At 34.4% G+C, this 26729-nt stretch overlaps 1 protein-coding gene across 9 annotated transcripts in view; it reads left to right on the top strand.

The window, feature by feature from the left end:
• The window catches only part of DNAH5 (dynein axonemal heavy chain 5), a 124381-nt gene that overhangs the window by 66105 nt on the left and 31547 nt on the right, over window positions 1-26729 (top strand). For 8 of the 9 annotated variants that reach the window (XM_064661674.1, XM_064661645.1, XM_064661628.1 and 5 more), the window contains 16 exons: window positions 847-1000; window positions 2924-3070; window positions 4730-4971; window positions 9868-10044; window positions 10204-10408; window positions 10896-11038; window positions 11760-11894; window positions 13418-13540; window positions 14562-14775; window positions 15407-15630; window positions 17409-17604; window positions 19456-19628; window positions 22103-22233; window positions 23201-23354; window positions 23994-24261; window positions 24848-25079. In XM_064661674.1, the coding sequence (XP_064517744.1) occupies window positions 847-1000; window positions 2924-3070; window positions 4730-4971; window positions 9868-10044; window positions 10204-10408; window positions 10896-11038; window positions 11760-11894; window positions 13418-13540; window positions 14562-14775; window positions 15407-15630; window positions 17409-17604; window positions 19456-19628; window positions 22103-22233; window positions 23201-23354; window positions 23994-24261; window positions 24848-25079 (2918 nt within the window). The remainder of the gene's footprint in view (window positions 1-846; window positions 1001-2923; window positions 3071-4729; window positions 4972-9867; window positions 10045-10203; window positions 10409-10895; window positions 11039-11759; window positions 11895-13417; window positions 13541-14561; window positions 14776-15406; window positions 15631-17408; window positions 17605-19455; window positions 19629-22102; window positions 22234-23200; window positions 23355-23993; window positions 24262-24847; window positions 25080-26729) is intronic. The other variant, XM_064661655.1, reaches the window with a different exon arrangement.

Genomic DNA, 26729 nt, shown 5'->3' with positions numbered 1-26729 from the left:
GTAATTGTAAAAGCTGTTTTATCTTATCAGTAAAAAGTTAGTCCTCTTTTCACTGGTAATAGTTTCTGAGATGCTTGTTGAACAGAAATTATACCAAAATTAAAATATAATTGTTATTTTGAGAGATTCACCTTTATATCATGATCTTGAAGTTGTAGAAATGTTTTTGACTGTCAAAAACATAGTGTGATATGAATCCTTAGGAGATAGTTCTAGCTTTTCTCTACTGGCTAACTACTTTCTAATTCACATCAAGCATAGTCATTTTCACAAGCAAAAGCAATACCATTATAGGGAGATATCTACTTTTTATTAGTATTAGTTCCAAGCTTAAAGATGTTAACAAGCATATGATATTTGATTTTAAAAAAAAAATGATTTTTCTTGGAAAAATGTTGCTGAGAAGTTACTCAAAGATCTGTCTGTATACTAAGAAATATTTAACGATGCTTTACATAAAAATTTTTGGTTATTTTAAGCATTTAGAAACACAAGTCATCATCATCATAAAAAAGCAGCTATTCTGAGAAGCAAGTGGAAAAACAAGTGGAAAATGCTATGTAGCTGTGAAAGACATTATTAGCAAAAGTGTTTCTAAAATCCTTGGCTTTTCCTTGAAATGATGTTTTAACACTAAGAAGAGATAAAAAAAGGAAGGTTTATCCTATTTTATTTTTTCTGAATGCGTATTTGAGTACCAAATATCTCTTTTTCCAACTTTTTTAATATACACGAAGCCTTTACAAAGATTGTAGTAATCTGCTGAAGATATATATTTTTGTTAAAGCATCAAAGTATCTTGTGCACTAAAATAATAGTAATTTGATTTTCTGTCACTATCTCTAGGTGGAGGAAGCTGGACTTGTTTGTCATCCTCCTTGGAAACTGAAAGTTATCCAACTTTTTGAAACCCAGAGAGTAAGGCATGGATTGATGACACTAGGACCTAGCGGTGCAGGAAAAACTACTTGTATTCACACTTTAATGAAAGCAATGACAGGTATGTGAGTATTGTACTGTTATTGAACTTTTAAAATGTAAACTTTAAACTGCATTAGAAAGCCTCAATTTCTTCACCGTGAGAAAATATTACTGGAAGAATCAGCTTGTGTGTTGAGATACTAATTATTGTAATAGTATTTTTTAAAAGCTTAGAAATGTCTGACATTTAAAGTCATATACTTTATGTCCTATTTTCCATGTTATGATACTTATATCAGAAATTCTTATTCTAGAAACATTAAGCAAGAGGAGTTCTGTCTAGATAGGCAGCTTAGACAAGTGATGAAACCATCTCCTGGGTTTGGCTGAAACCTTTCCCTAATAACAGAACATGCTGAGTTGGAAGGAATGCACAAGGACCATCAAGTCCAGCTCGTGGCCCTGCACATGACCATCCCTCGGAGTCACACTGTGTATCTGAAAGTATCATCCAAATGCTTCTTGAACTCTGTCAGGCTGGGTGCTGTGACCACTTGCCTGGGGAGCATGTTCCAGTGCCCAACCACCCTCTGGGGGAAGAACCTTTTTCCAATATCTAACGTAAACCTCCCCTGACACAATTCCAGGCCGTTCCCTTGGGTCCTGTCACTGGTCACCACAGAGAAGAGATTATAAGTATTTAGTTCTTTTTGAATACAATTCATAAGGCAGGGTCTTTATCTGCAGTATGAAGTAACTACTTCTATCATTTGTTGCTGCTAGGAGATAGTTCCTAGTTAAGGCAGTGACAAAGTCTTAAAGGGTGTTCATTTTCTGTCCTGAATGGAGGCTTGAGGAGTGTGTGCTTTTTTCGTCCTCTGTATTTCTAAACAAAAATATTAGTTAAAGAACATCTGTTTGAGCTTATTAAACTAAAAGGTCATAGCTGGGGGACAAAACCCATCTCTTGAGGTAAGCTTGTTTTACCCCATTTCATAAGCTGCCTATACAATTTTCCAGAAATGGATAGCTTCTTTAAAAAATAGTTCAGCAATACATGCAGTACCCTACTCTGTTAAGAAACACTGTAAGCTCTATATTGCAGCGTAAATCACTGTTCCATTTAGGAAAAAAAGCAGAAAGAACAGGTATATATTTATATATAATACTATACATTATACTATTTTTCTATGTTTTTCTAGCACTGAGATGTGAACTTCTACCAATCTAAAGCCACCACCAGCTTTTTCAAAGCCTGATATTCTCACACAACCTCATGAAATGTTAAACTACATGATTTGTCATATCTTATATGTTAGTGAACTCTGACTATCATGAAGATATTTTAAAACAAGTCATATTTTAGCTCTTTCTTTCAACATCTTATTATGGGCTTCTGACTAGTTTTAATATTGGGTTTTGTAAAGATGTTGGGTATAGGAGTTTTTAAGCTGTTAATAATGAGAAAAAAATAAAGGTTATATGATCATGGAATGGCTAGGTAGAATTTAGCTCCTAAAAGAATTCAGAAGGATATGCCAATATCTTATACTTACCTATTCCAAGATATATGGAAGTGCACAGCTGGGCAAAATTAAAAAAAACAATCAGTCATGTGGAGCATCTGTCTGTTATTTAGTCATCGGGTTTTAAAAATGTGCATCCAAACCAAAGGCTTTGAAGCTCTATTGCTTGATAAACCTTCAAAATATTAAACTAAACCTCAAATAAATTTTAATTGCTGCTCTTCTGTTCCCCATGGAGCTATGAAATGTGAATTATACTTTCAAAAGTTTCAACCTTTGTTCTACTTTGTTTTGATGGCTCCCATTAACAAATGTTGATGTATAGCAAGAGATAAGTTTTCCAAGTAAATACACAACATCTTATAATTGTGAATGCATATTAAAGCATACATTTGGGTGTAATAATTTTGAATTTGTTGAAGTTCTCCGACTGCTGAAAAGAAATACAAAAACTAACTGATGATCTGCCTTCACAGATTGTGGACAGCCACATCGTGAAATGAGAATGAATCCTAAAGCTATAACTGCTCCACAAATGTTTGGACGTCTTGATGTGGCAACAAATGATTGGACAGATGGAATATTTTCAACACTCTGGAGAAAAACTTTAAGAGCCAAGAAAGGTATAATGAAAAACACTTCCCTCCAAAATGAAACAAGAAAAACCAAGCTGCTCTATTCTAAAAGATTTGTGTTCAAACTGTCTAGTGTAACAAGTACTATTTCACTGAATTTGCTAAACCCTCTTTTTTGAATATTAAACCCTTGTATGGAAGAAAAGTGGAAGGTAAGAGTCAGTTCCCCCAATACTGGTATACTATAAAAAATTTTGATGCCGTCAGGATTTCTATCTGTTCTCCAGCTGCCATATTAAAAGGGAGTGCATCTCATCAGCTAGCCCTGCACGTATCACAGTCCATCTCAAATGGCACTAGAGAATTCTGTTTAGGCAACCTAAAATAGTGCTAACATATATTCTTAGACTGCTATATTAACTAAAAGATTGACCTTGGTAGTTTGATGCTAGATAGATTCTTCTTTGTTTTTTCTGAAAATCTGATCTGTATGTGATCTTATCATTAGGCCTTAAGGACAAATGGGAAAAATAAAATAAAATCCTGACATTTGTTGCATTATTTTCATACAAAAATTCTTAGTCTTCAAGAATATAAATATTTTTTAAATAGAAAATATGTTTAAATTTAATTTTGTTGTGTGTTGTCTCAAGTCTAGAAATGTAGCAGCCTTGAGAATGTAGCATAGCATTAACTGTTGATTTTTTAATTTTTTCTCTTCAAGATGAAATAAAAATTAGCATACTCATATGAATTCCTCAGATTCACTCTTTGCAAAAATTCTGTAATGTCTCTTTATGAATCAAAATCCAGACCATCTCATGCTTGAGATTCCTGAACTGTAGTTGTAAAAAGCCTCTAAATAAAACAGGTTTATCATCTGGAACCTCTTTGGTTCATACCTAGCAATTCTCCAAGCCATCTAGGTGTAGATAGTAAGGACTCACTCTGAAGGCACATATCTGATTAAAGGACTATCTAGCAATGCATAGTGGGGCTGTCTGCTCCTGAAGAGATGGGGAGCCAGAAGCCAAGGTGGGATCTCTTTCCAACCAGGGCCTGTTACTCAGTATCCAAGTGAGGTGATCAGAACAGAACCAGACACTCCTAGGAAACAGAGATAGGCTGTAAGATACATTTCTGTTACTAAATTGAAAGCGAAGGAAAAACTTAAAAGGGAGCTGGAGCAAGTTTATGAGCAGAACAAACCACAAGAATCTTCCTCTAATGGACCTCTTTTACTTATGACAGTGAGCATAGTATTTGAAAGAATGATTTTTCAAGTGTTCTTTTCATTTGATTTGTCTACATTTATGCAAACTCTTTGGAAACAAAGGAATGCTGTTTAAATTTAAATATTTCTATAGCTCTTATCTTCTTTATGTTGTTTTATGTAACTCAAAATAAACCTATTACTGTCTTGAAGACTGGATCTACAAAACTCTTTCAGACTATTAAAAACTGATGACTTATGCTGATGACAGTTTATGTATTGAACAATGGATAATAATTATCAATAGGTGACAAAATGAAGTACTTAATTGAAACTGAGTGATGGAAAAGGTAATTGTATTAAAATCTGAGATTCTAGCTGTGTGCATGAATTCAGAATTAGTTAAAAAGTTGTTTGCAGAGATAAGAAACTGGCCATTGAAAGAAACTAGAACTTCCTCCATTGGCTTTTTTATCTGTTATTCTGGATTATAGGTGACCACATCTGGATAGTTCTCGATGGTCCAGTTGATGCTATTTGGATTGAGAACCTTAATTCTGTCCTGGATGACAACAGAACTCTGACACTAGCAAATGGTGATCGGATACCTATGGCTCCAAATTGCAAAATAGTCTTTGAACCTCATAATATTGATAATGCTTCTCCAGCAACAGTTTCAAGAAATGGGATGGTATTCATGAGCTCATCAGTTCTCAACTGGAGTCCTATCCTTGAGGTACAATAGCTAAGTGATTGATTATGTATTAGAAGTTTTACTGGTTATTTGTTCAGTCTTTCACTGTTGTTACTTTAGGACCTATTCCTATTTTTGTACCTTTTGCTATGAAATAGCTTTTACACTGTATAAACTTATAGGTCAGTACTTAAAATTGCATTGTTTTTGGTAGTTTATACAAGAATGAATGATTTTTTAAGGACCATAGTTAATATAGTACACTCTTAAAAAACATGTCTATTTCACTTTGAGACAAATTTATAATTGAAAGTATTTTATGCAATTGAAGAACAACTGAGTTTTCAGAATACCAACTACCTGGCAGCCTCTAGTACAGCTTTAGACCAAGGAAGAAAAAAAAAAGCTGATTCAGGAATCTTTAAATCCTCAATAAAATAAATATAAGTTCTGTTGATATTTCTTAAAATTAATTGCAGTTGGGATTTAGAACCAGAAATAAAGTCAATGCAGCATCAAAGTATGTAATTTTTAAATTGATGTTCTCACTTGGCTGTCTGTTAACATTTCTAGAAGCAAAATATCTGAAGAACTGCGCAGTAGTTGCTGTCTATCTGGTGTGGAATGAATAATTTAGAAAAGCAGAACATGTTTTGGAGTCAAAACGAGCATATAACATATCGAACTATCAAACTGATTTATAAAGTATTTTTCCTTTTCTTTTTTTTTTTTTTTACATTATCTTCCAAAAACCAGTAAAAATCAATCCTAATCTTGACTGAATGCTAGTAATGATGTAGTGGATGATACATTTTGAGACTTGAGCATGCTGGGTTTTTTTCACATAGCAAAAATGTTCGTAAAGATGAAATATAAGAGTTCTCAAGAATCTACCTAATGTTCCATAGTAATATCTTTCAACAAAGCTTTCAGCATTAATTTCAGTTTTCTTCCCTTTTAAGAAAACAATAGAGAAAATACCAGTAAAAAAAAAAAAAAAGTTGATTTCTGATTATTATTTTATTCTTAAGCCCTATATTGACTTAGAACTTTATTGGTGAAGTAGACTCCTCAGGATTAACACTTTTAAAAAAACTGAATTAAAAGAAATATTACTTTATTTTCTCTGTATATTTTCCTGTCTATTCCATCTTGTTGAGTATGTTTTGTTGAAATTATTTTGCTTTGATAAAACATGGACTGTCTCATGAGTATCAAAAATGAAAACTTTCCTCCATGTGGCTAAGACACTGATTCCTGCAATCATATAGATAATTACTTAATTACCTTCTCCTGAAAACCGAGTTAATATACCTTTCTTCAGTATAATCCCAAATTAAATTCCTTTATATTGGCTTTAAACTTTAATTTTAAGCTAGGAATAATTTCCTGTTTATGAAATTACAACACCATCCAGGCCCTTGTAGTGTATTTATCGCTCTACTTTTCAGACTCAAAAGAACAAAGCTTTATAGATTACTCTGAGCTAACAGGCTAAATTTTACTGTCCTTCTTTCTAGCAGTTATCACATTAATAAGTTTTTTTAAATAATTTTTAAAATTAATGTTTCACGATCTCATTCTGTCATTTCATTTTTCAAATCAAATAGAATACCTATGGAAAATGCAACTAATCCTTACCTAGGTAATGTTGCTTAAGTAGCCCTATGAAAATACAGTTGGCTTCATATTAATTTTCAGATGTCAGCCTTTTGTAGTGGTTACTCTATGTTATTCTTAGCTTTCTTATTGTTTTAACCCTTAAAGGTTCTCATGCTTGCAAGTTTTATATAGCTTGCTTGTTTATAACCAGATTCCTCGTCCATAAATCCCTGATTTGTCTGGCAATGGAGAAAAAGTTGGCATGCCACAGGCCATGGTTTGTGGCACTGCCTATATCCCCCGTCCTTAATGCATTAGAGGTTTCAGCACAGACATAAGTCAAAAGCAAAAGTACGCTGCTGTACAAGCCCTGAGTGCCAGGCAGTGCCTGGTGCCTCTTTTTGGGTCTGGAGACAGGAACTCTGGAGAAAGTGTGCCCACGACATGACATTTGGAACAGAAACTATCAAAATGAGGAAGGCCGTAATCTTGTGATTTCTGGCAAGAGAGACAAAGTTTCTTTTCCATGTGCAGATCTGAAATGGCAGGTCAGTATAACACCCTGAAACTAGGTGAGGAGCATCAAGACCCACTAGGGAAGGCAACAGAAGCCAGTTTAACCATAACCAATTAAGAGGAAAAGGAGTGGGGATTGTCATCAGAGAGTCCTTCCTGTGTCAGACGCACCCACGTTCTATGACTTATTGCCCATGGAGGTTTGTTTGTGAAATACTAAGGGTTGCTGCAGAGGGTCAATTATATATTTCCCTAATAGTGGCTGGAACTTTCCCTTTTAGAATGAGATTAAATCACATGGAACTGTCTGTTCAATCAAAGCTCTTAGCTATACTTTGGAATCATCACTAATTAATTTGATAAGTTCTTTTGTCAAGTCCAAAATGTTTGTGTTCTTATTAGGAAAAAACATGTTTAATAGGTTTCCTAGAAATTTGGCTGGTAAAACTTCAGTTTTACCAATGCAAGTACAGGCAGCCAACACAAGTGCCTTATGTATATTACTGCCAGGGTTTACTTTTTAAAAATTTTTTAAACTAATATGGATACTTGGGAAAGTGTAATTGTAAGTGTCCTGCAACTAGAACAATGGCTGCCATGTTGTTCCACTTTTGTTGTTTCTTTCTGTGCCTACAACACTGCATAGGGCCTCCTGATATTAGGTTCTCTCCTTGCATTGGTTAATTTGTAGAAAACCACTTCTTAAATGTTTCAGCTTACATTGTGCTATAGATTCATCAGCAAAGACAGCAGAAACAAAGAAAAACATTTTATTTTGCATTATCAGTTGTGATTTATCTCCTCACTTTGAAGTGATATGCAGACGAAATTTAGTTGTGTTGAAGTAAGTGTGTATGAAAGTAGTTTCCCTTAATCCATAACCTTTTGCTTTTCATTTATTTTGATCATAGCAAGAGTCTAAAGGGAAACTTTTTTGTTTGTTTGTTTTTGCCTTCGGATATAACATAAAGAAATTATGTTCATTTCACCGTGAAACAACCCTTCCAACCTCTCTTCCTTTCCCCCTTGAAAAATTTGCTATAAAATTTCAGCCTGTAGGTATTTATAATTTGATCCAATAGCATTTATTTGTTTTTTTTCATTTGGTCTTACTTCATAAATAAAATATCTTGATGGATCTTTCAGTATATCTCCCTTTAAATCTATTTTGTAATGCAATATACTACATATTTCAGCAGGTCAGGGTAAATGTTAACCTTGCATTGTTCAGTATAGGATTTCCTTACCTTTGTAATAGAATTAAATGGAGTTTTCTTTTTTAGTTCTCTAATTCTCACATGCTGAATGAAACATAATATTTGTTGATATTTCAGAAGAACTTTGAAAAAAAAATTAAAGCCAAATATGGATAACTTAGGAAGTTGTTGCATATATTTAGATTTTCAATCCTTACAATTTTTGAGCAACTAAATATAGCTGCCTATTGGGATGCAGTATTGTGATGTGCAACTTCCAAGTTCAGTGAAATAGATCTCAAACTTTTCATATTGCTGTTCTTGTGTAATGTGTTTTTTAAGCAGATTTTGTAAAGTGATCAAAGGTATTTGATCCATTATCATCAACCTTCTCCAAAGCAAGAACATCTTATTAGCATTTATATTTACCCCTAATATCTTTTTAACAATCGGTGAAGTTCTGGATATCTGTTTTAAGTACTTCTACCAATTAATCATTAGTACTTTGTTTTCCACCTACCTATCTCTAGAAAGTTTTTCATTTATATATACCTATTTGCAACCGGTCCCTGAGTTTATTTACTTTGAGAAGTAAAACGTAGAATTTCAAAATATTATGAAGGTAGTGGAAAGTGTAGCAAAGAATCATAGAAGCACAAAATAGTGGAGGTTGGAAGGGACCTCTAGAGATGGTGTAGGTGAATATAGCTCACTCAAAGCAGTCATCTAGAGTAGGTTGCTAAGGCCTGCATCCTGTTGAGTTTTGAGACGAATGGAGACTCCAGAAGCTCACTGAGAAGCCTCTTCAGTTTTTAACCACCCTTGCAAAAGAAAAACATCTTCTGTTTAAAGGGAATTTGTTTGATTTCAATTTGTACCAGATTTCGTTTTGAGTTTTGGGGAAGAATCTACAAGTGTTTTTGCTGATGCTTATATTTAATGTAGGAAATAAATTCATAGAATGTAAATGAGAAGTATTGTGCCACACAGATGAGAGAAAACTTAAAGGTAACTCAAAGGAGCATGTTACTAGTTAAAGGCATCAAAGAACAAATTCTTTTCTGTGATCTTAAGAAGTGGGTAGTTTTACTTAGGTTTTGTTTATCCAGCATTATAGATACTGAGATACACAGTAAAAACACTACACACACCAGCAGACATCCCTCCTGATAGCCTAACTTTTTTTCTGCAACTACCGGATGTTTCTGGGGTATCCTGTTTTGTTTTCCTGGTTAGAAATAATGTTGTGTAGAATAAATCAAACTTGTGTCCAGTAAATATTATATTCTTTCTTTGTAGAGTTTTTGCATGCTTTTTACAGCTGTTGTGATTAAAAAATATTTGAAAATAATGATTTTTGTGCTTTTGAAAGCTTTAAAGTGCTTTTCCTCTTCAGTGTTCATCTTTAACATCCAGTAGGAATTATGCATACCTGGGTGCAGTTTGACCTTCTGCTAGCTAAACCCTGGCCAACAGGCAGGGAACCTGAGACATGCCCTCTCCCCTCTTTTCCCCCCAGGAAATCAACTTTTGATGTTTGTTGAACCTTTTGAACTACTCTACTTGAATTTAATGAGACTTGGATTGGGAACTAAATTTCTTTTCTTGACATGCTTTGCAACAGGGATTTTTGAAAAGATATTCCTTCCAAGAAGCTGAAATTCTACGTCAGCTGTATTCTTCATCGTTCCCAGACTTATACTGCTTCAGCATTCAGTCTCTGCATTGCAAGACTGAGATGCTGGAAGCCTTTGTGATTATGCAGAGCATTAATATTCTGCAGGGCCTTATCCTGCCTAAGGTAAGTAGTGTGGATTTTTTTAGTTTTACTTTATCTGTCTGTTCATTGAAGACATCTGGAAATTTAAATATGACTGAAGGCTTTTAACCTGATATTACTAATTATTATCAAGTAGAATTTTCAGGCTAATGAAATTAAAAACCTAACTCAATCCTTCAGGAGCAAGGTGGAGAATTGACTCCAAAATACTTGGAAAGGCTGTACGTCTTCTCTCTCATGTGGAGTGTAGGAGCATTGCTAGAACTGGAGGACAGATGCAAAATGGAGTACTGGCTTCGAAACCACGCAACAATAAAGCTTGATCTTCCCTGTATCCCAGAAGGCAGTGAAGATACAATGTTTGATTATTATGTGGCATCCGATGGTTAGTAACCCAGCAGGGTCATATGGGTTAAAATTTAAAAGTAATTTTTAAATTGGGCTTCTTTCAAAGAATTAATTAAGAAGTATTTTGTAGCTCACTTTCTTTTGCGTCCCTTAGCAAGTTTTGTTTTACAGCTACATTTTACTGGTGACGTTAAGTTTTTTCCTTATTTCCAGTGAGAAGTCAGAATGTGAATATATTGCTACAGAAAGCTGCATATGGACTTTGCTATGATGAATTGTCAAGTGAATAAAAGCAGACAGTCTTTGTTGTTGACATAATTTATGTAGGAAAGAGGAGTAAGCCTCTTAGATACAATTTGAGAGATTCTATGATTACATGATTCTGTAATTTTGGTCTGAATATACAGAGTGGGATTGGTGTATGAGAGACAGAAGCACTGACAGATGAGTCAACTCGATGGAAAACAAGGGAAGCAATGATGCCTTGTATTTCTAAAACATTAACTTAATTTCTTTCTTATTAGGTAAATGGAAGCACTGGAATACACATGTTGAAGAGTATGTATATCCCAGTAGTGGTATGCCAGAGTATGGCTCCATTCTTGTGCCTAATGTTGACAATGTGAGAATGGATTTCCTTATTGAAACCATTGCAAAACAGGGCAAGGTACTTTTTCTATATTTCACATCAAAATTGTGCACGATAATGGTTTTGAATTAGAAGTGAAATATTATGTTATTGAAAAGGATGAAATTATTTTTTTTAAATTGAAAATGATGTTTCCTGAAGCTGCATTCGTAAATATGTGCTTGAACTCTTTGAGTACTCACTGCTTCCAAACTTTTCTGTCTTCCCCTCACCCATTCCTTTTGTAGTGGAAATAACTGTAATACAACTGAGATTAGGTCAGAACAGAATCATTTTTTTCACGTACCTGTTGGAGAAGGAGAAGCACATAGAGCAGCAGACTCATATAAGACTCAGCTGATACGAACTCTGCCAGCATGGGGCAGTTACAGAGTTTATGTAAGTTTAGGTTGTGCAATCCTGTTCTTCACCAAAACCGTGTTACATAGTCAATTGAAGTCTTTCAGACACTGAGTCTCTAGACAATACACTCTTTTTCAAATACTCAACTCCTTTATGGAATAATGCATTAGTTTGGTTGTGCTGACTGACATGACCATTAACTACAAATATTTTTAATTTGTCAGGCCTGAAAAGTCTATGAGACATTAACTATTTTGCTTCTGAACCCTTGTTAAGAACTCACTTTAAATAGCTTTTCTAGTTTCTTTTCAGTTTAAAAGCTAAATGGGATTGCTGAGCTTTTGCTGAGACGCTTGGCTTTTGTGTTTCATCTTATTTCAATGTTGTCTTTGTCTAGGCTGTCCTACTAATTGGAGAGCAAGGAACTGCAAAGACTGTTATCATCAAAAGTTTTATGACAAAATATAACCCTGAAAGCCACATGGCTAAGAGTTTGAATTTTTCATCTGCAACTACCCCATTAATTTTCCAGGTATAGTAGTCATTAATCTCTAATGCAATGTGGCTGGTTTCAGAGAATGTTCTGAGAATTTGCCAGGAGAATGCTGCTGAAAGTGATTCTGAACAACAAAAAAGCACCTGCTCAAATGGTCAAAGTGTCCTAACACATGGTTTAAGACTTCTGTAATAAACATGTTCCATTGATGTAGTTATTGAGCTGTTCTTGGACTGTTAAAACGCCATGCATATTATTTTCTTTATCACATGTAATGTTTTTGTGTCAAATGTATCAGTTCTCACTAACTGGGAAGAGCTGTCAGATTTCACTAAACGCCGTGGGTAAAATAAGTGCTACCCACAACAATCTGTCATAAGAAGTGTGCTGTCTGCAATTTAAATTTCTGTAAATTCAATTACTCATTAAAAAAGTAATAACACATGCAGTGCATCTGCTCTAAGTTCCCGTATGAATACTTAAATACCAAGCTATACTGTCCGTCCAGATTTCTACTGAGCTAATTTTAATTATTCCAAGTGTCTTTAGTCTGCTGGCGATATATATAGGAAATATTTTTAATGAAGTCTGATATGCCAAGCAAAAGCACTATCTCCTGTAATCAGAAGTGCTATCTATAAGCTTGATATCTATCATCTGGCTCTATATCATAGTAGAAACTATTAACATATTTAATATATAAGTATGTAATTCTGATCTAAATTTCCTTAGTATTTTTCCTTCTATTGATTGGGCTACAAGCAAAAAGTAATGTACTTTTATTAAATAAATGTAAATTTAATTGATGATAGGTGAGAGTCTGATGATGAAGATATCTGAAATAGATATGCAAGACTAACTGTCAAGTTTCTGTTAACAATCTAAACCAAAATATTGTCTGTTACAACACATGTGCTTTAAAATTAAAAAATCTCGGTCTAACTAATGCCACTTGTGTAAGAAGACAGGAGCCTAGGCACAGTGCAAGAATGCATGTATTTAGGTTTATACTGAAGAATAACTATGCATGGCTAAGTGAGCTTTCATTTGGTATAGAATAAATAAAAACTGGATCTTAAGAAGAACAGAGAAATGGAAAGATAATGAGAAGAACAGTAGAAATAAGTCTACTATTAGGCAAAATTATTTCATCAAGTCTATTTATATGTGAGTTTAATTATCACTGTATGCTTTTATGAAGTACATGGATACTTGCTGGAAAGGTCTCCTGGAATCACATCTTTCATTTAGTCTTTGTTGCTAGTAACCATCAAATTTGCTGATAAATGAATAAAATGAAAGTTTGATATGTATTCAAATCTGTGAAACTGTTAGGTATGGTTGTCTATTCTAGACATTTGTTGTATTTAATATCAGCCTAGTGTTGCATAGCTTGGGATTTCAGACACTCTAGTTCAACTAGCACAATTACCTCCTGTCTTGTGTAAACCTTACTTAGTAAAATTCTATGTAACAGAACCATCAGTATGTTTAAATGATTGAATCTTGTATGAAAGGAGATGCCCTTTGTAACTATGTTGCTAATTGCTTTTTAACAGCGTACAATAGAAAGTTACGTGGACAAGCGCATGGGCACAACTTATGGTCCGCCTGCAGGCAAAAAGATGACAGTCTTCATTGATGATGTGAACATGCCCATAATAAATGAATGGGGAGATCAGGTTAGTTTGTAAAAGAAGAAAAAAGAAGACACAAGATATTTTATTTCTTTTCTTGCTACACCATAAAATTGGGTGCTCAATCAGTCAGAAGAGGGTAAATTTGATATGTAGTACTTTATCTTTAAACAGTCATTTTAAAGAACCCATCTACATTACATTGTCATTAAAAATAAATATACTGACTACAAGAAGCAGTTTGAGTACTTCTTAAAACATGCCTATATCATTTTAATAATTTTTTTTACCAAAACTCATTTGTTAATTAAAAAAACAGGGAATTTGGCATGCAAACTGTGATAGCAAACTGACATTGTGGACAATAATTAAAATACTGTGAAAATTGAGAGGTAAGGGGTGTCTTTTCTGCTTTAGAAAAAATGGAAGTAATCTTTATGTACATTGGTGAGATTGTTCTAAAGTATATTGCTTTGGAAACTAATGTTAGAATTTCTATAGAAGTAGAATTGTAGAATGTACAATGTGTGGGGTGGTTTCAGCTGGTCAAACAGAAAAGCAAGGTGTTCATTTATGGCTAAAGAAAAGGATCTTGCATTCTTTTATATAGGACTAATTCTATGTTTGCAGCTTGAAAACCATACTTATAATTGTTACACATGGAAATTTAATAAAAGCATATTTTGTATCATATGCAACATGTAAAGATGCATCAGTTTGGGCTTGATTAGAACAAACTGGAAATTTTGTGTTAAAAGGGATTCCAGCATATATAGAAATCATGCAGTGTTCAAGTGAGAATAAATTATAGTACGAATGATTAGTTCTAAACTAGGGATTCCCCTCTACTGCCAGGATTTTTGTTCATAGATATTACCAATGGAAAGGACAATCCAAATGTGCTTATTCCTGGCAGTGCATTTTTGATCTGAAGCAAATAAGCAGGGGGTTGGGTGAAAAATAATGAGATACTCTTTATTAGGTCTTTCAAGTATATAAGTATGTTTTATATTTCATTTAGTTGTATGCATAATAATCTGTTATGTAAAACCTGGTTATTTTACAGGTCACTAATGAGATAGTTAGGCAACTGATGGAACAGAAAGGACTGTATAACTTGGAAAAACCTGGGGAATTCACCAACATTGTGGACATTCAGTTTTTGGCTGCCATGATCCACCCTGGGGGAGGTCGCAATGACATTCCACAGAGGCTGAAGAGACAATTTTCTGTGTTCAACTGTACTCTGCCTTCTAATTCTTCTATTGACAAAATTTTTGGTAAAGGGAAATTACCTTTGTATCCATCTCATTTTTGAAAATAATAATTGATTTTTCTTTATCCTTCTATTTATAAACATTATGGTTAAAATTGAGGCTTAATCCCACTCTGATTTGTTTACTAGCACATTTTCCTTCAGTAATCACTCCCCACCTGTAATGTCATTAATCTGTAATGTTTTCAGGTCCAGTCACATCTCTGAATCAATTGGTATGCTAAGTGTTAGTAAGAATGACATGAAGGTATCATTGTTGCAGTGACAATGCTAGAGAGATGCTCATGTGCTGCTGGTGCTAAGAATAAGTGACTAATGACTAGACTTTCACAAAGGACAGGATCATACTGGTTTCTCAGAAGAGGTTAGCTATTGAAAGGCAGTGGAAGCTATTTTGGGAGAAAAAAGAACATTTTAATGCACAGTTAATTAAAAGCTAAATAACCAGTGAGCGAGCTGGTGGCAGAATGGTGTTAAGAACAGGTGAATCAAGATTTGAATAAAGACTGGAAAGCCATTTCGACAAACTGGAAAAGGTTTGGGGGATTATAAAAAAAGAAAAAGAAATTTCAGATGATCATTGCTCTTAGTATTGCCCTAGTGTGTTTTTAAATTGGCATTTTTTTTTCCCCCAGGTGTAATTGGAGAAGGGCACTACTGTAGTGAACGTGGATTTTCAGATGATGTGAAGAAAACAGTAGCCAAATTGGTTCCATTGACACGCAGACTGTGGCAGATTACCAAGCTAAAAATGTTGCCCACACCAGCCAAGTTTCATTATGTCTTCAACCTTCGAGACCTCTCGAGGATTTGGCAAGGAATGCTGAACGCTACATCAGAAGTGATCAATGAACCACAGGTAAGTGCAGCACATCAGTGACTTTGTTATAATTAGTGTATAATTACTGTAGGAAAGAGAATGAAGAATCTATCTTGGCATTTGAATTTGTTTTAAAAAATGAAATTTCACTGTTTTTTTGAGGAAAAGATGTTTTAGTCCAGCTTTTACAGTACCAACTGAAATGACAACTTTGTTGAAAACTATAACAAAACCTGATTCTTTTACACAAGAGACTTTGCTTCTACTTTCTGTTGCTGACAAATGCTACTTTTTTGGAAAGAATTGAGAAGATAAAATTATGAGAAGTAATGAACTTGTTTTAACCCAATGAAAATGCTTATATATTGATTAAAAAATTAAATAGTTCCACCTTCCAATTATTGTCTTGAGGCTTTCAGTCACTACATATTATCTGTCTAACAAATGATTTCTGGCTTATGGTTTAAAAGGAAGAAGTAGTAACAAGTCATACTGATATTTTTGTTCCATAATCTATCTTTCTTCGAGAAAAACATAATTTCTCTTTTAATTGTTTTAAGATGAAGCTATCTAGAGTGTTGGGCTCTGAAACCTGAAGTGCTGGAAAAGCAATGTTTATGGTAGTCATGGAAAACTTGTTAGATATTTGGGTTATATAATCACTTTATGTTTAATGTACATCCCTGTTTGTTGAATAAGCTCCTGAATTCTACTGCATTTAAAATTTAAATTTTAGAATGGATTTTAATTTCTGAAGCTAAAAATATAGAGCACTAAGATATATGTATATATATTCTCAATTAATAATCTTCTGAAGTATAACAAACAATTGCTCAAAATGTGACTGTAGTGTTAGTGTTAGTTACGTGTTAGTTCTGAGACTTGACACAGTATGTGGTGCTGTAGGCTGAAACAAAAAGTCTTCAAGGAGTACTTGGAATTTTTTTTTACTACTGTGTAGCAGTAGCGTGACACTGAAATAGTGCTGCTAGTATTAAGAACCTGACAGGTTTTCCTCCTGCATCCTGTGACCAAACTGAAGGACTTGAAAGGTATATTGAATTTGGAGAAGGAATAATATAAACACTTATACTTTTTCATGTGGTTTTTTTTTTTTTTGTTCTCTACTTTGGCTGTAATATTGGTAGTTAGAAAAGTTGTTTATCAGTACATAAACATGTGTAAACAGTGTGGATATGGTTTTAGGGCTAGGGAAATAAAATCTTCATTGGTAAATGCACTTCAGTTTGGAATACTAGATAAAGGCTCCTTGCACAGTTAACTGAATGTAAGCTTAAGTTGCTATTGGGCAGAATAAGAAGCTCAAGGTATGTCTTCTGAAGAAAGCCCCAAAACACTGTTGTTTTTTTTCTAAAGTTAATATGATTTTTAGATAAAGAAATAAAGGCTTTTAAGTTGGTATGGCTTCTTTGCAAGCCTAATGGGCTCCTCAGTACAGGAGAGACCTGGAGCTCCTGAAGTGGGTCCAGCAGAGTGCAACAAAGATGATTAAGGGGCTGGAACATCTGTCTTACGAGGAAAGGCTGAGGGAGCTGGGCCTGTTCAACCTTGAGAGAGACAATTGAGAGGGGATCTCATTAGTGTGTATAAATATCTAAAAGTGAGGTGTTAGGAGAATTGAACCAGGCTCTTCTTGGTGGTGCCTAGCAATAGGACAAGAGACATAAACTGATGCACATGAAGTTCCATATGAATATGAGGAAGACTTTAGTGTGTGGATGAGTATGCACTGGAAGAGATTGTCCAGAGAAATTGTGGAATCTCCCTCACCGAAGATATTAAATTTTCTTATATAGGTGCTGATAAAACTGTGGAAGCATGAATGTAAGTGTGTTATTGCTGATCGTTTCACAACTGCAGAAGATGTTAATTGGTTTCATGCAACTGTGGCAAAACTCATTGAGGAGGAATTTGAAGAGACTAAAACTTTGCTGGGTCATGAAATAGATGCATTCTTTGTTGACTTCTTGAGAGATACACCTACAAGAACTGGTAATAATGGACTCTGATAACCAAGGAGATGACAAGAATAGGGAAGGGATATGATAATCACAGATGCTAAGAAAAATATTTTAAAAAAAACGCATAATAAATTTATGTGTAAGGGTGTCTGTTTTGTCCAGTGACATTGAAGGTAGTCTGTGTTACTGGATGTGGCACATCTTTATATTAATGGGATTTCTAAGTCCGTATTTATATCCAGGTTGCCTGTATATGAGAGCCTTACTTCCAGGTACATTTATGTGGCCGGTAGACAAGACTGCCAGAGTGATCAAAGAAGTGTTGTATGAATGACTCGAAGTTGTGGGGTTGCTGTACTAGATAAAGGATTGCAATATAGCTACCATGCCCTAGAAATCTGGTAAAAAAGTACTGGCTCTGGGCTAATACAATACTTCTTAGGAAATAACTGTTACATAATTTTATAACAAATGACTATTAAATCAAATTTTCCTGAATGCTAGTTATATCTCTTGAATAACCCATATGGCTTATAAAAATATCTTTATATCCTTCAAACAAAAACACAGTATCACTGACTTTACTAAATGACCTGAGAATATTTGTTAGTTGATGCAAAAGAACAGAAGACAGTTGTTTGAATTTAGGGGAAGGTCATTATTTAAGCCTTGGATGATTCAATTATCTGTGTTAGCATCAATTTAGTGATGGATAGTGGAGGCAATAAAAGACTGGGATGAATGGCCAAATGCCATTTGAATCTCTTCTTGTACAACTGAAGTAGTCAAAAGGCAGTGAGAAAAGGAAAGTAAAGGATAGGAATATTTGATTGAAAGGAATCAAACAGAAGTAAAAGCAAACTGATGTGAGAAAGTAAACAATTACATCCTTAAATAACTTGCTACTAACATCAATGTAGAGAAGACTGAAATATAAGTCAGAATACATATTGAGAGGGTAAAGATTGACCTTTAAGGTAAAAATTTAAATCCACACAGAAACCATCATGTTGAATTGAAATATAAAATGAAGAATGTGTTTCTCAAAAAGCCTTGCCTTCCTGGTGACAGTTTAAATGTGCCTGCCCTGTAATGTACCTTTTAGCATGAAACTTCATCTAAATACAAAGTAGGAGGCCCTCATGTAGAAAGGTATGTTTTGTCTGCAATATAAATGTATGTTTGTCAGAGCCTTGAGAACCCCCTTGTTTTGGCTTTAAGTGAAAACACTAACAAGTGCAATTTTGTTTGTAATTGTCCTTACAATGGGACAAAGTCTTGCCCATTATGGTGGAAGTGTAAGAGCAGGATCTGGATTTCTGAGCTCTTAAATATATAAAAAAATTACATTTGGCATCAGTTTCAAATAGCCCTATGCTCAGGTTAGTGATATGTTTGCATATACTCCTATTATCTCTGGATTGTAAAAGCACAACATATTTGTCCCTGAGATAAATACACCATGACTTGAGATGAAATAGCTCAAACATCAACTTTTAGGCCTCCTAAAAAGGGGCCTTACAGGGCAGACACATTTAAACTGTCACCAGGAAGGCAAGGCATTTTGAGAAATATATTCTTCATTTTGCATTTATATTTCAATTCAACATGATGTTTTCTGTGTGGATATAAATACTCACATTAAAGGTCACTCTTTACTCTCAGTATGTATTCTGACTTATATTTCAGTCTTCTCTACATTGATGCCTTGTAGGCAGAGTGTACTCAGTGCTCTTGTATGTACATCTAATATATAATATTATGTATGATAAGCCTGATTCTGTGTGGTGAGACTTCTAATTATCTTCACTTACTTAGCCCCAAGAGAGCCTTTGTCAATTATTTAAGCTGCTAAGGTTTTGTTATTTGCTTTTTGTTCTAGGTGAAAAACCAGAGGAAGTTAAATCAGATATTCCCAAAATCTATGAGCCAATTTCCTCATTTCATCAGCTACGGAATTGTTTAAATAAGTTTTTACAAATATACAATGAGAATGTTCGTGGTACTGGAATGGACATGGTTTTCTTTGAGGATGCTATGGTTCATTTAGTTAAGGTACAGTCTTGCTGGATTGCCATTTGTTGTTGTCCATTTGCCCTCCTGTAAGTAGAGGTATGCATGAGTCAAGGTAAATTACCTCTAAAACTGAAGCAACTAATTTATTGCCAGCGCATATTTGATCTATCACTCTGTGACTAGGTATTAAAATCTATTAAAAACTTTTTGGAAAATGCACTGTATGGAACTATTCTTTTATATCTATCTTTTATGTCTAGTGGGATCATGGTGCTATCTATTCTAACTCTATTTCAACCTTTCTTGTTAATTCTTCTGAGAGCCCTTCCTCTCTTTGGAATGAGTCAAATGAAATTCAGGTTAAGACATAATTGGTTGCTTCTGAAGGAGTACATGCAGCAGAGCAGGAATAAATGTAGTCCAAACTTCTTTTGTAGATCCACAGTATGCTCACTACTTTTAAAATTCCTTTGAATATGGATTGGACCTGAACATAACTTTTAGCACAACACAGCTTGATACAATTGTCCACACAGCATAGGCCTCATACAGAGGAGAGCCTTTTTTTCTTTTTTGTACACTAACCCCCCCATTGTCTCAGTTGTATAGTGAGGTTATCTGTGTTTCTTATAATAAATTATTAAGAACTGAATATGAAATTATACCATCCTCCCAATATATTAAATATCTAAACAATTTAATTATAGTTGGCAAACAGACTGCATCTGCAGTTTTCAAAATTCTGGGGTAGATTCTTATAATTTCACAAAATTAGTCCCTTTCTTTCTAAGGTCTTCTCTGCAAAACGGATGATGTTCTGCTTTTTTTTTTTTTTCTGCACTGAAGACTGTTATTAGGAATCTCTCCTTTGGGTAGCTAGATGGTATAACATCTACCTGAAATATTATATTAGTCTTCACTTGGATAAAATGAATATGTAGTGCTTCTCTGATTCCATATTCTTGAAAGCAGAAATAACTGTGTAGACTTCAGACAGCTTCTAAGAGAAAGCTAGATAAGCACAGTTAAGGTAATGCCTAATCTGAGCTTTTGTAATAAGGCTTGAATGAATTAAAGCTGAGAGATATCTTAAATAGAGAACAAAGCTTCCAATTTATGGCTTGTGTGCCTCTGCCTGGAAAAGATTTAATAGCCATAATTGAAATGATCAGCAATATTTCAAGGGTGATGTGCAAATTAAATTTTCTCTGTCCAGTTAAATACTAAGTATGCTTAGAGTAAACCTCCATACTTGATTTTATCTTTTCTTATAAAATATTAACCTATGAAAAATAACAAGTACATTATACTCAATATGTAAAATAAATGGGTTTAAAATTGAGGAAAATTGGCATGACTATTTTTAATAGCTTGAGAAAAAGTAATTTACAGGAAAGGCAAGTAAATAGGTATGCCAGGTTGCTTATTGACATGATGGAATTCTAGCGTTATCAAAGGGATGTTCAAGATAATAAAGAGAACAGAAGCCAATACCCTGCATCACTGCTTGGATAGAAGGGTCCAGCTGCCAACCAGATGTTTGGTATTATTGTGCCTTTGAGAGGCAGCTGGCTCTGTGCTGCTCTAGGTATTAATGTGGGCTCTTCTGGGTACTGTGAGTATCTGCCCTCTTGCAACTGATGGGCTTGCAGCAAGTTTGTCTCCTCTGCATAAGGACGTATTTTCTCAGCATCAGGTAATATCTTCTACCTGTTTCCATGTTTCATGGCATTGTGTTTTGGCTGTGGACAGTGGGACAGGTGCTGCATGCAGTTCATAATTAACTCTGAAAATCTTTTTACTCTGAATTGTAAAGGATCTGTTTGTTTACATTGCATAGTCCTGAATTGAAGGGAAATTTGAAGTAGCTGGTAGCTGCTGCCTTTTGATTTAAAAGATAAATAATAAAGTGGGAAAGAAATAGGGATCTAATCGGGAGATGTTTCACTGTGATCAAATATTCATACTGATACTGTGTGTTTTCACAGTCAAGTAAATGAGAAGCTTAACAAGTTTGATTATAAAGGCAGTATTATCACCTGCTGCAGAGAATACTGAAGACTGTTTGTCCTGAATTTAATATGCCTGGGACATCTTGTCTTTCTGGTCACAATGAAAGGACCTGGATGAGACTTACCAAAGTTAGCCAGCGGTCATGGTGTTGGGGAAGTTATTATTTCCTTACAAATTTTAATAATCTGTCATGCTGTGATATCACATCACTAAGAAATCACAGCTGAAATTTACTTCTACTTTGTGGAAGTGTGAGATGCAATTCTACTGATAAACGAACATTCACACTGATGGAATCGAGTGGTTGCTATGCTATTTGGAAAGCTTACAGAAAATATTGCAAAGTACAAATATCCACTAAATATATGAATAGTAATATAGAATCCCTTAATTAAACCTTAAAATTTCAATTTTTTACTTAATTGGTAATGTAACTTTATTAATGCAGTAGCATAGAATTTTTACACATTGTAGCAATAAACGACTGGTATATTACACAGATTTCTCGTGTGATTCGCACTCCTCGTGGAAATGCTCTTTTAGTTGGAGTTGGTGGCTCAGGAAAGCAGAGCTTGACAAGACTGGCATCCTTCATAGCTGGCTATGATATGTTCCAGATAGTGTTAACAAGGTGAGCATTAATTGAAATTAAAGTAAATAAGTACTTTGTGCTTTAACTCTTCCTGTAAATGAAACAGGTTCCCAGTCTCTGCAGTGAAAGAAACAAGTTTACTGTAGTCTAAGTATTGTTACACAGAGTGGAAAGACATGAATAGCCTTTGAGACTTATTACATTTGCTTGATTTTCTACAATAATTCTGAACTTTTATCATCTTTGGAGTAGTAAACTCTTTCTTATGTTTCATAGAATGAGAGGGAATATTGGCAGTGTCAAGTTATCTTTGTGTCTTTACACAGTACATTAAACTGTACTGAAAGTATTTGTAGGTGGTATTTATCCATAATGCCTTTATGAATTTATATTATAATATTTGACATGCTGCCTATGTGAGGAGGTTGAATCCTCATCCCTGCCCTTGGTAGGAAGATCTACTTGGTAGATCGTCAGTATATGTCGGTATTTTGACTGTCTTTTCCAAGTATATTTTGTCATATTATTCAACCCAATGTAGTTTCTTTTGAAATATTTCACAAAAGATAAATAAATTAAAAAAATTATATATATATAATATACATATATTATATATAAAAACAACAAAAAATTATAAATGCTTCTCTGAATGACTTAGAATGAAAGCCTCCCAAAGTGTCTGTAGGACAAGTCAATGATCAGGAAATATTTGTGGCACTCAAATGTGATGTCATTCTAGAGAAGCTAAATTATTTTAAATCTCTTGCAGCTATGTTGGCTACAGAAGAAATTGTAGATTCACATGTAGGAATGCATATTGGTGAGGCTCTCATGAGAGGATCTATCTGAAATAAGCAGCTTTTTGCCTTAAATTCCAAGAGATTTTTTCTTACTTAAATTTGCTTGTTGGTTTTTTGGTTTTGTTTTTTTTTTTTTTTTTTTCTTTTAATCAGAAGACTTTTTAAAAAAGGAATGAATATTTGTTCAAGTATTCTTTTTTTCATAGATCATACAACACTTTAAACTTTGTGGAAGATCTGAAACTCTTATACAGAACAGCAGGACTGCAAGGCAAAGGCATCTGTTTTCTTTTTACAGACAATGACATCAAAGATGAGTCTTTCTTGGAATACTTGAACAATGTCTTATCATCAGGAGAGGTAAGATGCCTTCTCCTTTTTAAAATGTATAATTCTAAAGTAAAATAACTACATTAATTTGATTATTGTTTTATATGTCAAGGGGAACACTTTCAGAAACTAAAACTCAAGTGCTTTTTATCTTTGGAGTATTTTTAAAAATGGAGACAATATATTATACTAGGTTAGAGTAACACAAGCTGTCAGGGATAAGAGAATAGCTTTAAAGAAAAATTGAGACTTGGGGAACATCACTAATGTTTTAAAAGGTTGTCTGTTAAATTAACTACCTCATTAGCATTTAGTTTTTGTATGGTCAGTTTATGTCCAGAATGGATGGGATGGGTTTTATTGATTTTATTTATTTATTGATTGATTCAGGGGGTTATGTTTCAGAGTAATTACTACTAGTTATTAGAATACAAAGAAATCAAAGCCATTGGAGAGTGGGTTTTACATGTAGAGCAAGTTAAGTTTCAGTGTGTTTAATGGAATAATTTCAGCAAAAGTTGTGGTTTAAAGGAGTGGGTGGATCTTAATAATATCAGGGTCTGAGATGTATGTCCCCTCCCACAATGCTACGTATTTAATGTACCTTATGCTATATATTCTATGTTATGTCATCTCATAATGCATGAAAAATCTTTGTTTTTCTCAAAGGTGTCCAACTTATTTGCACGGGATGAAGTAGATGAGATCATTAATGACCTCATACCCTCTTTCAGAAAGCAACATCCACGTAGACCTCCAACCAGTGAGGCTGTGTATGACTATTTCATGGCCAGAGTCCATCAAAACCTTCATGTAGTTCTTTGCTTTTCACCAGTAGGTGAAAAATTCCGAAATAGAGCTCTGAAGTTCCCTGCTCTCATTTCTGGATGCGCTATAGATTGGTTCAGCCAATGGCCTAAGGATGCTCTAGTGGCAGGTATGTGTAGGTTTTATCTTTGCAGATATGTAATTTTCTGACTGGTGGTCATGTAGTTATTTTAATTGTATTGAATTTTGCCAGAAGAAACTTACTTGGTTCTAAAATTTGATATAGATCTTTTCTTCTTCAAAGCTTGCTGTATTAAGCTGTTGAAATATTTCTAACAGAGGAAAGGTTTTGAACACAGTTTGAAGAAAATTTTCCGTTGAACATGGCTTAAAAGCATTAGTAAAGAAGGCAAAAATACTACTAAAGAAAGAGATTATTTGTGACTGTGCCTGCGGTAGGGCATACAGAGGAAGACTGTGATTACCCAGTTTCTGGTAGCTAGCTGTTAGACAGGTTCAGAGTGAAAAAGCAGTTGCATACTTTGGAGCTGAAAGAATGACAGATACTTGGCTGTACTTTTTACTGAGAAGTGTGGAATAAAGTTCAGAAACTGATGGTGAAGAGTAAAGAAGACTGAGATTTCAGAAGCTGGGTGAAAGCCAAGGTAATACATGCTGACTTGTTTTGTACTGCCTTGTTTGTAAGCTGTTTTCCTGAATACTTACTTACATTTAGGTTTTCTTTCTCTCTCAAGTATCTGAACATTTCCTGTCCTCATTTGATATGGACTGCACTGCTGATATAAAGAGGGAAATTGTGCAGTGTATGGGCTCATTCCAGGATGGAGTGGCAGAAAAATGTTCTGATTACTTTCAAAGATACAGACGTTCTACACATGTGACTCCCAAATCCTACCTGTCCTTTATTCAGGGATATAAAACCACATACAAAGAAAAACATGCTGAAGTACAAACATTAGCAAACAGGTAAACTAATCAGTTTACTACTGTCTTTCTGTAGTTTCCTTCCCCAGGTAGGTGTATTCTGATGTCTCATTTCAATGCATGGCTCGTCTCCTTGCACAGCAGAAAGGTGTTTTTTTTAATTCCTAATATTGTGTAAAAGTATAACTTGATCAAGTATTATAGTTACTCTTGCCATATAAGTTAAAGACTATATGTATTTGGAGAGGGAAAAAGAGTAGCAGTGTATAGAAAATTAGGGTGGTGGGAAAAGAGGTGAATATAAATTATTCCCATGTATTTTTAGTGAGTAAAAGAAAACATCTGTTGGGAGAGCAAGACTGTGTGAGCAATTTCTCCTGCATTTCTGTAGGCCTTGCTTGACATTACTATGGAAGTTGCAAGCTTTGTGATGTTTATTCTTACAGACTGTGTGAAACTATAAACACACAGATAACAAGTATAAACTCACATAGTTATAAGGTATGAGAAAATAGTATGTTTATAGTAGAAAGTTGTGGGAAAACTAGATATAAAGAAACACCTGTAGGATCTCAGAAAGACCCTAGAGGCTGATCCATAGGAGGGACTTTGGGTGGCAAAAATGATCTCAGACCGCATGGACAGAGCTTCAGATCCAATGAACTGAAGGTGTGAGATGCGTGCGCAGACTGAGCTATCCAATCACCTTGTTGTAAGCATGTACCTGGGAGAAACTAAACTGTATAAAAGTTAAGTCAGTTAAATAATAAGTTGGACATCACTGATCATATTGATCGTCTGCGTGTGTTCCTGAACTCCAGCCGTCAACAAAGATCTACATGTAATTTTATAATATATTCACAATAGCATTTAATTTACCAGAGAGCAACTTTTATTTTCTTACTGAACAGTTATGTCCTCCTGATATGAACATATAAGAAATACCTTCGGTGGTTTTGGTTTTGTGATCATAGGGCCTCACTTAGACTGCTGAGTTTTTTGGTTTTTTTTTAATAATTGTAGATTATTAAAGTGATTTTGATATACTCATTCCTCTTTTCAGGTGCTTTATTAAACTAATGAGATCTATTTGCAGATATATCGTCATGTTAAAAACACTCAATTATAATGTAAAATTAGCATTTACTGTATCAATTGGTATCACCCTTAAGAAAAATGGTCTTCTCAATTTTGAAAGATTGTCAAAAAAAGCTGGAAACCTTTAAGAAAGACTCAGACTATTTATTTCATTTTGAAACATTCTTTGGTTCCAAAATCAATTTGAGTTAGAAATCTGTAGTTACCTTATGAGTGAAGACTTGTAAAACAGTGGGGTCTGGTCCTGTTTTCTACCTTTGCGTGTACCAGGTTAGCTCGTGCATGCCAGTTTGATTCACTTAACCTTTGTACCTTAGTTGCATGGTATGGCAGGTGCTAAACTTTGTCTGTTCACCTGTATTTGTTCAGCTGTCCAAGTACTGCTTAGCCTTTGCAATAGCAGTCTCTGTAGAGGCCACTTAAACTTGCCTGAAAAGTCCCAAGTGAAGACTTACTTTTTGATAGAAAAAAAGCACTGTTGAAGAGGCATTTTAGTGCTCAATTAGAGAAGTCTTATTGCAATACTGTTTTTCTGTTACTCTTGTTTGGTTGTTTTGGTTTCTTTTCAGTATCCTCTTCAAAGAAGAAATAGCA

The sequence above is a fragment of the Pseudopipra pipra genome, chromosome 1 (assembly GCF_036250125.1).
Source record: "Pseudopipra pipra isolate bDixPip1 chromosome 1, bDixPip1.hap1, whole genome shotgun sequence".
Taxonomy (NCBI): domain Eukaryota; kingdom Metazoa; phylum Chordata; class Aves; order Passeriformes; family Pipridae; genus Pseudopipra; species Pseudopipra pipra.
This window is presented reverse-complemented; position numbering and strand designations above follow the sequence as displayed.